General features: G+C 37.6%; 4 protein-coding genes across 4 annotated transcripts; 3 read left to right on the top strand and 1 right to left on the bottom strand.

Annotated features, from left to right (window-relative positions):
* The first annotated feature begins 2,492 nt into the window (after positions 1 to 2,492).
* On the top strand, positions 2,493 to 6,111 carry LOC125576251. Its single transcript, XM_048735792.1, has 2 exons — positions 2,493 to 5,148; positions 5,226 to 6,111. The coding sequence occupies exons 1-2, from the start codon at positions 4,300 to 4,302 to the stop codon at positions 5,943 to 5,945; spliced, it is 1,569 nt and encodes a 522-aa protein (XP_048591749.1). The 5' UTR covers positions 2,493 to 4,299; the 3' UTR covers positions 5,946 to 6,111.
* Positions 6,112 to 7,957: 1,846 nt separating this feature from the next.
* Positions 7,958 to 8,380, top strand: LOC125608095 (uncharacterized protein At4g04775-like). The gene is made up of 2 exons (XM_048777983.1): positions 7,958 to 8,086; positions 8,156 to 8,380. Exons 1-2 carry the CDS (start codon positions 7,958 to 7,960, stop codon positions 8,378 to 8,380), a joined length of 354 nt encoding a protein of 117 aa, XP_048633940.1.
* Positions 8,381 to 8,727: 347 nt separating this feature from the next.
* LOC111201429 lies at positions 8,728 to 10,530 on the bottom strand. Its single transcript, XM_048777955.1, has one exon. The coding sequence runs from the start codon at positions 10,528 to 10,530 to the stop codon at positions 8,728 to 8,730; it is 1,803 nt and encodes a 600-aa protein (XP_048633912.1).
* Positions 10,531 to 13,002: 2,472 nt separating this feature from the next.
* Positions 13,003 to 14,135, top strand: LOC106414546 (fructose-1,6-bisphosphatase 1, chloroplastic-like). The gene is made up of 4 exons (XM_048777930.1): positions 13,003 to 13,062; positions 13,750 to 13,940; positions 13,982 to 13,986; positions 14,041 to 14,135. Exons 1-4 carry the CDS (start codon positions 13,003 to 13,005, stop codon positions 14,133 to 14,135), a joined length of 351 nt encoding a protein of 116 aa, XP_048633887.1.
* Positions 14,136 to 16,802: the final 2,667 nt, after the last annotated feature.

Here is a 16,802-nt window from a genome sequence, read left to right as displayed (position 1 = left end):
TTTAGTTGTGCAAAACATTCTTCGAGATGTGATACGTGATCTCTTGCTTTGAGGGATTTGACGAGCATGTCGTCGATATAAACTTCCATCGTTTTTCCGAGTTGTTTGGAGAACATTCGGTTCACGAGTCGTTGGTAAGTTGCTCCAGCGTTTTTGAGGCCGAAGGGCATTACCTTATAGCAATAAGTTCGGCGATCGGTAATGAACGCAGTCTTCTCACGATCGTCGGGATTCATCCTAATTTGATTATAACCTGAGAAGGCATCCATGAAGGATAAGAGTTCGTTGCCCGCTGTTGCTTCTACCAATCGATCGATATGCGGTAGAGGGAAGCTATCCTTTGGACATGCCTTGTTTAGGTCGGTAAAATCTACGCAAACTCGCCACTTCCCGTTTTTCTTTTTGACTACTACGGGGTTGGCGAGCCAGTCCGGGTATCTTACTTCCGTTATCGACCCAACTTTAAGCAATTTTTCGACCTCATCGTTTACTGCGGTAGCACGTTCGGGTCCCAGCTTCCGTCTTTTCTGTTTGACGGGTTTGAATGTCGGGTCGATATTCAGCTCGTGACATGTTATGTTAATGTCGATTCCTGGCATATCTTCCGCAGCCCATGCGAAAGTATTAAGGTTTTTTTTAAGACAGGTTATGAGTTCTGTCCTTAAAGGCTCGTGGAGATTGGCTCCAATCTCGACGCAGCGTTCTGGGAAGGCTTCGTCGAGACAGATCAATACCACGGGTTCGCATGTTGGCTCGCGTTTTTCATCTAGAGCTGCGATGCTGCGAGACTGCCAGAAGAATTCCGCTGAATCCTGACTTTGCGTATTTTTGCTGGAGGTCTTTTTCTCTGCTTTCTTAGGAGTAACTTCGAGGATCGGTCTCTTTCGTTTTAGTTCTGCGGCGAAATAAACCTGTGAAACTCTTGGATTTCCCCAGATTACCTCGACTCCGTTAGGGGTCGGGAACTTGAGGCAAAGATGGTAGGTTGATGGGATTGCGCGCATGGTGTTTAGCCATGGCGTCCCCATGATAACGTTGTAAGATGCGGGGCGGTCAACGACTAGAAACTCTGTGATGTTAGTCACGGTTCCGGCTTTGACAGCGAGTCTAATCGATCCATAGGCCATGGTCGTTTCCACCGAAAGTCCTAGCAATGGGCTTGGGTATTCCGCGATTTCGGATTGACTGACCCCCATCTTTTCAAGAGTGTCTTTGAATATGATATCGGCCGAGCTTCCGGTATCGATTAGTACTCTAGCGACGTCGATATCTCGAATCGTCAACTCGATAACAAGGAGATCGTTTCGAGGTTTGGCCCGATCGATCGTTTCTCCCCCCTTGAATGAGATGACGTTCGCGCACGTCGAATCTCGCATATCGTTCCTGATCGTTGAGTGGCTTTTGCAGGTTAGATTGATCCGTAAGACCCCCTCCTTCTAGCGCCAAACTGTGGGAACCGAAATTCACACTGTCGATTTCCGTTTAAATAAGGAAACTAAGAAAACCCTAGTTTCCCAGAGGACCCGGATATCTGTTAATTACCACACGTCAAGCAATCAGAACACGAGAATAACAACGATAAAAATAAGAAATCGAAAAGAGAGCAAAGTAGATCTTATTCCGAATCTGCGTATGAGCGTTACAACAAGGTATAAGCCTGGGCTCGAGAGCTGTCGGCGAGATTCCTAGTTCTAGCAACCCTAAGACGGCTAAACCTAATTGAGTCGCAGCTCGAAATAACAAAAACGGAAAATTGCCTAAATTGCTCTAAGTGCTAAGTTTGCTCTGAAAAAGTCCTCTCCTCTGCTCCTCGCCTAGGACTCCTTATATACTAGCTCCAAGGTCGGTTTACGCTTTTACTCTTCTGCCCTTAAGCCGTCATAGCATAAAATGGAAATTTTCTATTTTTCCCGTTCTTCATAATTATCTTCAAAACTTCCGTATTTATCCGCGGAAACTTGACATTTATCCGTCCTCGTGGGCCAAGCGTAAACCATGCTGTGGTTTACGGGCTTTTGGTTAGGAAAATCGTAGGATGGGCTTCGAATCGTGTTTTAGGTCCCTTTGGGCCGTTTTCCGACTCGACACGTTTACTACGAGTTTTCCGAGGTTTCTAATCCGCGAAGTTTGATCGATGAATTAGGATAGCGGGAAACATGGACTGAGCTTGCTACGGTCTTCGGGAGATAGCATTCGAAGGTTTGACGAGAATGCATGGACTGGTGTCGTATCGATGTTCAGAAAGGTTCAATCGCTACACAGCGACCGAACTTTGGCTCGAGCCCGGTCGCTACGTAGCGACCGAGTGAGACGAGTGCTCAGTCGCTACGTAGCGACCGAGCTTTGGCTTGAGCTCGGTCACTACGTAGCGACCGAGCGGGATGATCGCTCGGTCGCTACGCAGCGACCGAGCTTGGCTGAGCTCGGTCGCTACGTAGCGACCGAGCGGGACGATCGCTCGGTCGCTACGTAGCGACCGAGCTTTGGCTCGAGCTCGGTCGCTACGTAGCGACCGAGCGGGACGATCGCTCGGTCGCTATGTAGCGACCGAGCGGGACGATCGCTCGGTCGCTGCGTAGCGACCTGTTTCGAGCTTTTCGTCGGACATCTCGATTCTTTCTTCCGTAGAGCTTTTTCGTAAGAAAGAGTCTATTTCGAAAAATACTCTTCGGAGAGATTCTTATTTTCCTCCTCGGACGTTTTGAATGTTAAATTCGTCGTAACCGTTTTTGACCCCAACAATGAAGTTTGTGTAAGGTTCTAGATCGTATTGTGTATTCATTTTATTATTGTGTCCTTTTCGTGTTATCTTTGCTCATCAATTACTTATTCTAATATGTTTTTTGTTATATATTTTATTGGTTAAGTTGTGTATGTTAACCTCTAAGAGATCCTACGATAAAAAAAATCTTCAACTAAGTTAGAAATAATTTTTGGTGCATAACGTATGTTTCATTCTGCATTTAATATTATATTGTGTTATTTTGTTACATGATGCTGATTTAAATTTATATTATTCAGTGATATGTGTTTCACATGTATGTTGTGGTCTAGGTATGCAAGCAAGTATTCAGGGCCGCCCTCGGCTAAAGCCTATGAAACAAGGGCTTTAGGCGCCAGGAAGTATATGATTATCGGGAGCAATAAAATTTTAGTAAATCTATTGTAGTGTATGGTGTTGTGCTTATCTATCTGTTTTAGAGGTAGCGGGTTCAACATCTCCCCTATTCTATTTCCTTTTATTTTTGGGAAATTTGCCAATATGGAACTAAATCTCTAAAGTATTGTCCCCTTAGAACTAAATTCTCTAACCTTGTCCGTATAGAATTAATTCTTGTCCCTTTAGAACTAATACTGTGTGAATCTACTGTTTTGTCCTTTTCTTTATAATATAGTTAATAAAATTTTAAAAACTATATGAATTAAAAAGGAAATACTTAATTAAATAAAAATAGGACAATTTTTTCCCAACTCTCGGTCCCGTTCTCTCCGACTCTCTTTCCCAATCGAGAGACGATTTCTTTCTCGCCGGCGACACCTTCCGCCTCTGAGATTCTTGGTTCGTCGGAGAGCTTCAACGAGGAGTCACATCGCTTCTCCCTCCTCCTTCGTATTTCCTCTGTTAGTGCCACCGGCTAGATTGTCGTTCTTATCTCCGCCGCCGCCGACGATCGAAGCTGCTCAAGCTCGGGAGTAGCTTCTCCGCCCCGATTAAGGACGATTAGTTGTTTTCTTTTGCTCTTCCTTCATCTCGGTTCTGACAATTTGAAGGTTAGGCTTTGAAATCCCCTTTACGATTTTGTTTTTTTTTGTTTGTTCTTTATGTTTATTTGCATGTACTACAAATTGTACTAGATAGAGAGTTAGTTTAAAACACAAATCGAAACAAGTTTATGGTTTTCAGATGCGGAATGTGGTTGAGTGGGGTGTGAGATTGGCTTGTTGTTGAGGTGATTTTGAGTTCTAGTTTGTTTGGTATCGGCTTTATTAAGGTTTAGAATTCATAATAGACTTGAAAAAGCTAATGACTTTGACATGCTTTAGACATCGATTTTCCATACTTGTTTTGGGATCGAGTTTGTTATTTGAATTGAATTTGTCGATAGTGTGTAGTCTTTTGTTATTCATTTGGTGCGTAGCTTTGACTCTGTTTTATTTTAGAGGAAAACACATTTGCTAGTTGATTATATTTTGTTTCGATTTGTGTTTCTAAGTAGTTTTGAATTGTAAAAAACTAGTTAAATGTGAGATGGTTATATTTGGTTCGCTGTTAACTTATGGAATTCATGTTTTTTAGGAATGGCTCACCAGTTTCCTAAACGCATTCTTCAAGAAGGTGCTGAGACGCAGATGGATAAGATTAACAACACATGTAGAAGGACGCTTCTGAAGGCGGTAAAGGTGGCTCTGAAAGATGAGTATGAGGAAGTTTTGAAAGACCCTGTCTTCGGGCCTCTTCTGGCGATCATAGAGAACAACCTCATCTACTCAGGGAAGATTATTCACAGCTTCATGTGCAAGCAGCTCAGGGTTTCCAAGCTTCACGAGCTGTGGTTTATTTTTGCGAAGAGGCCTCTTAGGTTTTCTATGCAAGAATTTTATGCTGTGACTGGATTGAAGTACAAAGAGGAACCCGACGTAGACTTCATTAACTGGAAGAATGATAAGGGGTTCTGGGCTAATGCGCTGAAGACCAATGCGAAGATCAACTTATATACTATAAGGGATGAGCTCCTTAAGGTGTGTAACGAGTGGTCGTATGTGGACAGAGTGAGGTTAGTGTATCTGTCCATTATACAATCATTCCTCATGGCTAAGGATTGGAAAGTGTATATCCCTCAAGAATACATCCGCTTGGTGATGGATTTTGAGAAATTGAGGATGTATCCTTGGGGTCTTCGCGCTTATGATGAGCTGATTGCATCAATACTCAGAGCAAGAGAAGATGTGCATACGAAGAACAGCTACGTGTTGGATGGATTCTCATATGCGTTTCAGATATGGATTATGGAGGCAATTCCAGACATTGGTTCTATGGTGGGTAAAAAAATAAAAAAAAACGTGAAGAAAATGAGATGTAGGAATTGGAAAGGTAGTGGTAAAGTATCCTACCAAGATATCACCAGCCTAGAGTCCCACTTTGATAAGGTAACTGATATTTCTTCTTTAAATATTGAGTTCAATAAATGTTCAATGTAAGCTTAGTGTTTTGTTTGTTCTTGCAGGGAGAGCTGTTCACATTTATATCATCTACTGGTGATTTCGATGTGATTGCTGATACTGAGTTCCTTAGGGAAGATGAAAAGAAGGACGAAAGAGTTGGTCGTATTGTTGAATTGATCAATGCGAAACAAGACTGGACGCATTTCGATTGGGAAGTTGAGTCTTTGCCTGCACATATGGACCTTTCTGATTCAGAACAAGATGAACCGGCTGATGTTGCAGAAGAACCGTCAGCTGTTGCAGAGGAACCGACTGTAGTTGCAGGGGAACCGGCTGTTACTGCGAAAAGAGGCAAGCGCAAGCTAATTGATCCTGGTGCCGAGTCTCGAAAGAAACAACTGCTTTGTCAATGTGCGGCTGAACACAACAGTGGGGTCTCTAGTGAAATGAAGACCTTCATTGAAGGTTTGTTCACCGCTTCTTTCAACTCTTTTAAGGAAGTGGTGCAGAAGGACATACATGAGCGTTTTGACAACGTTGCCAATGAGGTGGCTCAACTCAAGGAACAAGTCTCTCAGCTTAAGGGTCTATCGGAAACAGTGGGAAAAGGCAACACATCTGAGATTCTCTCTCCTTCAGCAACAATTGGAAAAGACCAAGGACCATCATCTCATAGTACGGGTCCTCCCGCAGCAAAGGGAAAAGGCAAGGCATCTGCAAATGTGGATCCTCCTCCGGTTCGTCGTAGCCCTCGGCCAGTAAGAGAGGTAACCAAAAAATGAAGCTCTGTGTATTTTGCTATGTCGACTCTTTTGATGTAATGTCCTTGTATTGTAATATGTAATATATCGGCTTGTATGAACTAATGATGATGACTTGTGGGATTGACTATTTTGTAATGTACTTTTCTATATTTTGCTATGGACTGTCTTTTTAGTATTAATGTTATGCTTGTTTTTATTAACAGGATGTTCAAACTGATGAAAATGAAATGATGGATTTTTTGAAGAATTTGACCAAATCAGCGAGATGTGTAGATAAGGGGACCCAAGACTCTTTACAAGAAGCCATGGGAAACCTTTCTCAAGCATCTCATGTTAAAGGTTTTGATCCTTCACAACATCTGGATGGTGATGAACCAGCTGACTTTGCCACTCCACTGTCTTCGTTTAAGCCTGCGGATTGGAGACCACCTACTCTGAAAGACGTGGACTCACTTGAGGACCGGATACATGATCCCGATTACTCACTAGTGTTTGTCCCTGAGGCATTATGGGGAAAACTTGTTGACTGGACCAAAACTTTCAAGTAAGTTGATATTTTTAAATTTTTTTAACAATTCTACCATTTTGATACTGAATTTTGTAATGCAGAGAACTAAAAATTGGACCATCTATGCTCACAAATGAGTTAGTATCTCGTGTCGTCGGACCTTCAGAGTGGCTCCTGAATAAGGTCAGTTATTACTTTGTTCCTTTTTATTTTGTGTACACAAACTTACAGTCTTTTATCAAATTATGCAGGAAATTGATGGTATGATGTGGTTATTCACTGAGAGGACTTCTTTGCGGCGATGGTTTCCAAATAAAGTAGCCTTCATGACATGCTTGTTCAGTAATCAAATTACGAACTCTTACAACGAGTATAAGAAGGACAAGAAGAAATTCAAAGTGGGCGGACTGCTACAACAGTACGGCATTGGCGAACTTCCAGCACACGGACGAACAAGACTAATGTGGGATCTTGATGTTAACCGCATGTATGTCCCCCTAAATGTTGGTAAGCACTGGATCTCTATGTGCGTCAACTTTGTTACTCGGTCGATAGAGGTCTTTGACTGTGAGGGACTGAGACACCCCGGTGCAGTGGAGCCATTTGCAGTTCTCATCCCTAGAATTGTCAAAGCCATTCAGTCTTCTAAGAGTCGACAGTATCAAGTCAAGCAGTATACCGTCTCCTACGTCTCAATGCCCTTCTTATTGAACAAAAGTAGCAGTGACTGTGGAGTATATGCCTTGAAGCACATTGAATGCCATCTTCTAGGCTTGGACTTTTCCCTGGTGAATGACAACAACATTCGTGAAGCGCGGCAGAAGATTGCTTATGACCTATGGGAAGCTGCTATTGATCCTGTCCTTATTGAAAGGATGGCAAAATTCACTCCCCCGAAGACAATTTCAAGTGCTCTAGTGGAACTTGAATAAAATTCTTTCTGTTATGACTTGTGTAGGAAGTATATTGTTATTTGGTGATTTTATTTGACTCTTTTAGTTACCATTTTACTCCTTTAGTTACTACCTTATTTCACTGTTTTATTTGACTCTTGAAGTTGCTTTCTCTTTACTTTTTAGGTGACAATATGAAACCCTATCTATACCCTAAATGATTGTTATGCGATGTCCTAATTCTTATCAAAACATAACTGAAATCTAAACCTATCTATACCCTAAATGGCATTAAAGTAGGACAAACTATATTAAACCTTATACCTTAAATGACACTAAAGAAGACAAACAATTTCAAACCCTATACCCTAAATGACACTAAAATACCACAATCTATTTGGTGCCAAAATTTATCAACACAATCATTAGTAATCTGAAAAATTCATAATAATCAAAACAAATCTTTATAATGAAAACACATACAAGTTGACCATATGTGCCGATTCGATTAGAAACATTGTAAACCCTAATTATATTGCTTATATAAGATCATAAAGCGGCCACAAACACTGCATCTTGCGGTCTTTTTTTCTCCTACTTGTTCTTAAAAAATCTCTCCTCAAAAGAGAATGACGAACACGAAATACCATGGAGCGATCCCTTCCAGATGCTGGTGTGGAAAGAAGATTGTCACTTATGTTTCAAAAACGGAAGAGAACCCATACAGACGATTCTTCAGATGTGAGATTGGTTTACAGGTAAATCTGATAATTCATTACTTCATATTCTTCTATATGTCAATTGATTTGTTTTGTGTTTTGAAACAGAGAAAAAAAGAAAATCATCTTTTTAAGTGGGTGGACGAGGCTCTGCTAGATGAGATTGAAAGGATGTCTGAGCATCAGGCGAGAGTTGCTGAGGAAATTGAAGATCTGAGAATTTCCATGAAGAAGACAGTGCAGGAAGAAGTTATGAACCATAAGCATTCGCTTGATGTAGGTTGCGTAGGAACCCTTTTCAGTTTGTTATGTCTCTGGTCCAAATGTGATTGATATTGTAATGGTTCTCTGATTCAAGTTACATTTTCAAATTTTGAACCAATCTGATTTCCAGTTTTATTGTCGTGTTATGAACAACGTTATCAAACAAACCTAATTTTCATAGTCTCTGAAACATAGTATCCTAAAAAACGTGAAACATAACTTGCATAAATCAAGATGAACAAAGCTGAAACATAACTTTGATAGTTTCTGAAACATAACTTGCATAAATCAAGATGAACAAAGCTTGCGTAAACAGAACTTGCATAAAGTCTGAAACATAGTAACCCAAAAAAAACCAGAAACATAACTTGCATAAATCAACATAAACAAAGCTTGCATGAAACGAACTGAGTATCCTATATTGCTCGATCACATGTTCTCCTATCGTGCCCTCGGATCCCACATCGGCTACATTTGCGACCTTTAGAGCCTTGATTTCCTTGTGACGAACGGATCTTATCTTCGGCTGTCTCGTATCTGCGTTTCTTTCTTCTACCTGCAGCTCGTCTAGACTCTAGAGGAAGGACTTTCGTCTGCTCCACATGAGATGGAACAGTCCAAGCATCTTCAGGGACACCAATAGGATTTATGCTTTCTTCATAAGCCGTGCGCCATGACGCAGTAGTGTATATGTCGTCTGTGAGTGTGTGTGCTTGTATTCCAACACTGAAGCCTGCTTTTATGGTGTGCCTGCATGGGATTTTCATCATATCAAACTTCCCACAAGAACACGTGCGTCTGACCAAGTCAACCATGCAGTCAAAAGTGTCAACTTGGACCAAAAACCTGTCATCGCTAATCGGGAAGACCTTAAACGTTTTACCCTTCTCAATCCTTCTGTCTATCTTCTTCTCCACAGCAATGGTCAGTGGCTTCGAGTGCTTAGAACTTAAAGTTCTACGTTGTAAAAACCATCGAGTCATCATTTCCCTAATGCTGTCCATTAGAGGTATTACTGGAAACTCTCTAGGCGTACGCAAAGCAGAATTTATCGACTCCGCAGGGTTAGTAGTGTTGATATCATACCTGTAACCCGGGAATTGACAACGAGCCCACTTCCTCACATCGGCTTCTATTAGATAATTTCCAATTTCAGGACTAATAGAGTAAATAGCAGTGAACAGCTTACGAAAATCAGCAGCTCGATAAGCTTTAGAAGCCTTTGCAACCAAACCAGCCACACCTTTCCCACTAAAATATGTTACGACATTATTCAGCAAGTGGTGAATGCAAATTCCGTGATGAGCTTGCGGGTACACGTTAGCAATAGCTTTAGCAATCGAGGAATTCCTATCAGACACAAAAGCTAAACTATGCTCGTCAGCAATGACCGCATTAAGTTGTCTCATAAACCAGTTCCACGCAAGGTCATTCTCTGAGTCGACAACTCCAAATGCAATAGGATATAAATTAGAGTTTCCATCTAATGCAGTAGCAACCAGTAATACCCCTTTGTATTTGCTCTTCAAGAACGTCCCATCCACAACAATAACTTTCCGAATTGCAACATAGAAACCGCGAAGACTCTGACCAAAGGAGATGAAGAGGAATCTGAATCGCCCTTCAGAATCCCTTTCATAAGACGTGTGTGACCCTGGATTAGCTTCCCTCATCATGTGCAAGTATTTGGGAATTTTTTCATAGCCTTCCTCTGGAAGGCCTTTCACTTTGTTGATTGCATACTCACGTGCATCCCATGCCAAAGAATAGGATATCTCAAGTCCATGTTCTAAACGCATATACTGGACTATATCATTAGATCTCGGCCCTTCTTTAGCAGTTTCATACATATGCATAACCAGAGTACCAATTGTTTTTGCTGAAGCTGTCCGAACAGAACCCTTCCTTTTGGATGCAGCACATGAATAATGAGGTACATACTTTTTGATGATAAAATAAGATGAACCAGGTAACCCCTCTGCACGAACACGCCAGCTGCAATCATCATCTGCGCAACGAATGTACCACATTTTTTTATCCGACTTGACAAGCTTATAGTCAAAATTATGTTTCATTGCACATATTTCGAATGCTGCCTTCAAAAGCGTTTTCGAAATAAAATGTTGACCCTCCTTCACAAAATCCACCAAAGAAAATCGCACATCATTTCCATTGGTCTTCTCTTTGTCACACCATTCAACCTCTTCTTGTGAATCCATAGTTTAGATAGGAAAAAATTAGAGAAGAAGAAAAAAAAAAAGAAATCGTGAGACAACGATGAAGAAGACCACAATTTAGGAAAAATAACAATTAAAAAAGGAAAACAAAATATTTAAAAGATTTAGAGAATATTTCATAACCGTTTTTACCAAGATTTCCGGATTTTGTTTACTAACCGTTATAGAACTTGCATTCTACCAATTTAGAAAAAAGAATAATAAATAGGATGTTATATACTACTATAGTAGATATAAAGACATGTTGTAGATTGTATTTTCTTGCGTGGTTTATAATAAGGAAGGATTTAGATTTTATTTTCTAGCGCGGTTGATGAGATGACATTGTTTAGTGTTTTAAATCTACCAGAAATATAGAGCATAGAGGAAATCGTGAACTTCATATTCTGCCTTACTAGTTGTATACGTTTTCGTTATAATATGCAGCCTACATGCCTTAGAACATTGTGTTTCTTTCAGATTATGTATTCTAAACCACCGTAGATGGCAGATATGGTTAACTAGCACATTTAGCCAATTTTTCAAATTATTATGTAAACATCTTTTGATGTCAAAAATATTTTCTCACATGCAAATGCTTATCTACATTAAGTTAACTATTTTTCCATATTTGTTTCCTTTGTAAAAAAAATCTTATGAATTTTTATATACAAAAAGGGTAGTCACTGTCCAAATGTGTGAAAAGTTAATTTAGTTCTAAGGGGACAATACTTTAAAGATTTAGTTCCATATTGACAAATTTCCCTTTATTTTTTCCTTTTTTGATAACATTTTTTTTCTTTCTCTAATCATAATAGCATTTAAAGCTTTGATTCTCTTTCACGGAGGATTTTGATAACTGCATTATTAGCCCTTCTATTTCTTGAAGTGTTTGCTTTCTAGCTCTCTTTTCTTTTTTTCACACGTTTCATTGTGATTTATCTCTTTTGTCAAAATAGTTGCAACTCCTAAGTATTTTTTTTCTTTCTGAAGTTTTGTAATTTCTTATGAACTTTTGAAATCCAAACAAGCATAAAATTAACACATAACTCGATAAAATTATACAAGGTGAAATTGATATTTACATGATTTGTTTTGTCCTACTACATAGAGTATAATTTTTTGGATGTTTTAAGAAATGCTACTAGAAAATTGGATTAAAATTACAAAATGTTGTCAAATGCAATTACAAAAACGGCTGACATGCTGAAATTTCTAAACAAACGCATTGTTGTTCTCAAGCACAAAAGAAATTGCTTATAGACAATTCTAATTTTAGTTGCTTCTGTATAAATAAAGTTTTCATTACATTCTATAAAGAATTTTTTATGCACGACTATGTCTCATGAGCTGTATATGACATATGCGTTAATTAAAACACTTTTATCTGAAATTAGCAAATTATTTTTTGAAAAAATATTTTTTTTTTCATAAATAATTTGATGTTTTGTATTTTATAACTTTGAAAATAACATAGTTTTAGTAGTATTTTAATTATATAAATGTTTAGTTATAATTAGGGGACATAAATGTTTTGGAATGCTTTAGGCGCCATATTAGTCCGCACCGGCACTGCAAGTATTATAACTTTTTTATTTAGTGAGGTATCTTATGTTGTATGTTTTGTCGTTTTGTCGTGTGCGAGAATACAGAGCTATAATTTCTAATTTTGGTTTTTGTTTCACAGTTTCTAAGATTTAATTATTGATAATATTATGATATTTACTGAGCTGTGAATGTTTCTAATGTTTTCAGTGCCAATGAGATTTTTTCGATCCATAATTATAATAAGTGTTTGATTTCAAATCTATGTCGTCCAATGATGGTTTAGTTATTAATATAAAAGATCTTGTAATATAAAGAAGAAGATTATTTTCTTCTTCTCTTGCCACCTCATTAAATAGGGCAAGGAGGTGGCGATACGTGTCAAATGATACGGTGCGTTTTAATTAGGTTTCGTTATGGGCCTCTACACGATATTTTGTTAAGGGCTTTGAATAATTTTTTTGGGCTGAAACCAAAACTAAAGCTTCGCAAAGTAGCCTTCGACTTCTTCAAGAATGATGATTTTTGGTATCTAGTGTTCTTCGTTTTGATCGAGCACCAATTAGGTCAATCGACAATGGATATTCTAGAATGTTGTCTGAGACGCATCTTCGTGAAGATTAATGTCACCCTAATCGACCATTCTGTTCATCTTCCTGATTACGAGAACCTGAAAACCTTTTGTGGTTACGCTAAAGCGAAGGATTGTCTTCAACGCTGTCTTTAACCATTGTCAAACTATCCTTCAATGCTTCTCATTTACTGACTCAGCCAGAAATTTCAACTATAAAAAAGTATGCCTGAGCCGGTGAAATGCATCAGTTCCTTCTTCACATTCATAAGCTTTCTAAGAAACCAATATTTGATAATGGCTAATTCATGTCTTCCTTTCCGATTTGCAGGGGTCCGTTGCTTAGCTTCTGAGAAGCTATGAATATTAAGAGCGGCGGTGAGCTAATGGACGTCGACATACGCCTCCTGGACGCCAAGGTAATTCTAGCTTCATTACGTTGTTTTCTGTTTTTTTTTAATCCTCTCTCGCGTTGTTCGTGTTTAGATAATGAAACTTTCAAACCTAATAGTCCTTCACTGGAGATCAATTTATTCATGTCTCTATCATAAAACTATTACCCAGAAGTTTTTTTTATCTTTAAATATTTGGAATATGATCATTGTTGTAACTTTATCCCCCAAAAGTTTTTGTTGAGAGCTACTTTTACAAGTAAGTACTGATCGTTCATATATTTATCCGTCTGATAAAATTATATATGGAACATACTCTCACGGGATACTTTCATCACTGCAGGTTGGTCACAAATGACACTGGGACTACATCAACAGCTTCATTGTTGAGAGTCTATGCCAAAGTAAGGGTAAGCTTTCACCCTGTAAAACTCATCCTCACAACTCTTAAATAAAACACAAAAAAATTATTTTTCAGTATAATGGCAAATTCGTAGAGTGCGTTTATATACAGAATCCCGTAATCTTTTATATGGGTAGATTTTGAGAGAGTGCGTTGGTTGTATTTTGGAAATCTGAGAATCATCTAATACTAATTGATAGAATGCTTTTCTATAGGGAAAGAAGAGATGACAAAATCCATCTTCGAGCTTGCTTATTTCTTGATCATGTTCTATTGGATTGCTCATGTTAAACTATTGCTCCGACAACTAGATAGTTGTCTGTGATTCTCTCGACGGTTCCTCCAACATCGACGCTGAAATTTCTTCTGATTCCATCTTTGGTATCTATAACCCCAATGACAAGTGTAACACCGACGACTGCGACTATAACTCCGCTGTAATGAACTACTCTCCCTTTCTGCCTTTCACCTTCCACATGGCCACTCCTACCAGATACACAGTGTACATAATGTTGTTGATGTTTGGCTATGTGTTTCTTGCAGCTTGGGTCAGAAGAACGAAGTTGTATAGTAAATGTGTGTCAACTTCATTCTTATGCTAGGAAAAGGTGTCTTTGCCTTCACCCTGGACCCAATGTATGGCGACTTCGTCCTCACGCAAGAGAACATTGAGATCCCTAAAGCTGGGAAGTTTTAATCTTTCAAAGAAGGGAACTACCAGCCATGGGATTAAAGTCTGAAGTAGTACATTGGTGATCTCAAGGACCTAGGTCCAATTGGGAAACCTTACTCAGCAATCAACAAGGTACGTTGGAACTTTGGTCGGAGACTTTTCATCAGACTTTGTTGTACGGTGGGATTTACGTGTACCCATGTGACGCCAAGAGCAAAAATGGAAAGCTTAGGCTTTTGTATGAGTATGCACTGATGAATTTCATTGTTGAAAAAGCTGGAGGAAAAGGATCATATAGCCACCAGAGTACTAGATATCCAACTGGCCAAAGATAACTCAAAACACATATCATGTTTAGTTTATTACATTAGCTTACATCTAAATTTTGGATGTCATCATACAAAATTTTCTTTGGGATACCTGACAGAACATCAGAAGGTTACGCTTTACGTTGGAAGCAAAGAATAAATGAAGAAGCTCGATGATGTATTTAAAGATTCAAGATGTAAAATAAGAATATAAATATATTTGAAAATAAAAACCTTTAGGTCATGTGATAATATATAGTAAATTGTCAATATATATATATATATATTTAAAAAAAATTAACCAGTGTCATTTGTTTTGCACATCCTAATTAATTATTCAAGCAACAAGAATACTTGGATTTTAAATAAAATAACATATACAAAATTTTAAACAAACATGTATTTTAACTAGTAAACCTTAGTACTAGGTTTTCATGTTTCATGCCTAATTAAAAATACTTTTTGTTAAAATTCTAATTTTCTCAATAAATTATCATAATTTTATTAAAAAAAGTGCAAAACTAAATACTGATGGATACAAGAAAAAAAAATATAAAAGAGGAACTATTTATGCTTTCCGTGTCAAATCTAAATTGACTACAACTTTTAAAACTCATTGTATTTCCTATTAGAGTGAAAGTTGGTCAAATACCGAAAATAAAACAAGAATCACATTTTGGTGAGTTATTTTAATAGTGAAACAAGTCTATAATTTATAAAAACATAACAAAAGAAACAATTAAAGCTATTTTAAAAAGTAGTAAAATATAATGTTACTTATAAATTTAAAATAAATTAAAGTATATATTTGTCAAGAGTCCAACAAAATCCACAATTTAAAATAATGCGGCAAGAAACAAATTAAAGAAAGGTGAAACTAGAAGATTTATACTAAAACAAACTTTTTGTCAGCTTCAAAACAAACATATTAAAGATCTACATTGTTAAAAGAAAATGTAGCCTCACTCAAAATAACTGTAACAATTTGTATTAGATAAAATTTGGTCAATTATAACGAAAGTAAAGACAAATATTCTTATAACAAACAAGTTTAAAAGAAAAAAAGTAACAAAAATAAAATAAACCAACTACGCAAATAACGATCATGTAATATAAAATTAAACCCTTTAAACTAAAATATGAAAAACAAAGATTAATCTTAAGACTTTGATCATGTACTTTTGTTTTCGTCGATCAGATGAGCATGAATCTAGATGGGAGAAATTCCATGAAATGATCCAGAAGTACATTACTTAGCTGATCATGCTGTCAAGAGAGCCAACACAGATCTATAGGTGTCAAAGTTAATCTGGTGATGAGAGGAAATCTAGCTTTTAGACATTCCTCATAGCATAGCTAACTCACTTGATACGTTAAAAGTATTTGGCGTAGTTGCTTTTTTGCTGCAGCATCCTTTGTTTGGTATAACAAGACCTGCAAAAAGGAAAGCTAAAGCTAAGTTTTGATATTGAAATCATGAGCAAACCTCTGATTGAATAGAGATAGGGTGAGACTATTTTTACTATATCAAGAAGGCTTCACAATGATATAATGAGAGATTATAGATGTTTTAATAGACAAAGGGAAATCCTGGAAGAGTTTGGTCTTTGTAACATACCAAATTATTGATCTTTGTCACACACCCACTGTTGTTTTGCCGCTTACCGTAGCTAAACCATTTTTCTTGAATCTAAGTTGGATAGTCTCACTCAAGTATATGTAAAAGAACACACTTTGAGCTGTTTGAGTATGTGATGAACTTTTCCATAGTTATGGTGAGTTTATTTATACTACAGAATAGTATCAGAGTTTAATTTATTGATATTTGAGCCGAGAGAATTTTGACCATGTGATTTGCTGCTTAGTATCTCTTGGACATTATAAAAATTTAACCACCTTTCAAAAAGACTGAGCCTCAATCTCTTTATAATAAACAACTTTAATGGCAAATGAAGATAATATAGAAAATGACAGCCACATAACTTATAAGTCGCATATACTCCAAAACAAAATAATACTCATCAATTTGTAAATATTATTAAACAATAAATTTAGGAATATAAACATATTGCAATAAAAGTATACGATACTATAATTATATACATCATACAATAATCATATCCCGGGCTACGCGCGGGACGGCCCTAGTTTTAATCTAAAATATAACCTTTTAAATTAAAAAGAAACAAATCTAGTTATCTATATAGATATTGAAATTAGATAAATTATAATTTTTTATTTATATGTGTTTCCAAATATAGAATTGCTTATTTGTCTCAACTTGGATTTTGTCTTCTTTGTTACATACCCTTATGTGTCTCCTCCAGCGGTGATTTTGAGTACATTTTGTCTTAGGAAAGAGCCGCTGATCTTAAAGTGAAAG

Source organism: Brassica napus, chromosome A1, assembly GCF_020379485.1.
Source record: "Brassica napus cultivar Da-Ae chromosome A1, Da-Ae, whole genome shotgun sequence".
Taxonomy (NCBI): Eukaryota; Viridiplantae; Streptophyta; class Magnoliopsida; order Brassicales; family Brassicaceae; genus Brassica; species Brassica napus.
This window is presented reverse-complemented; position numbering and strand designations above follow the sequence as displayed.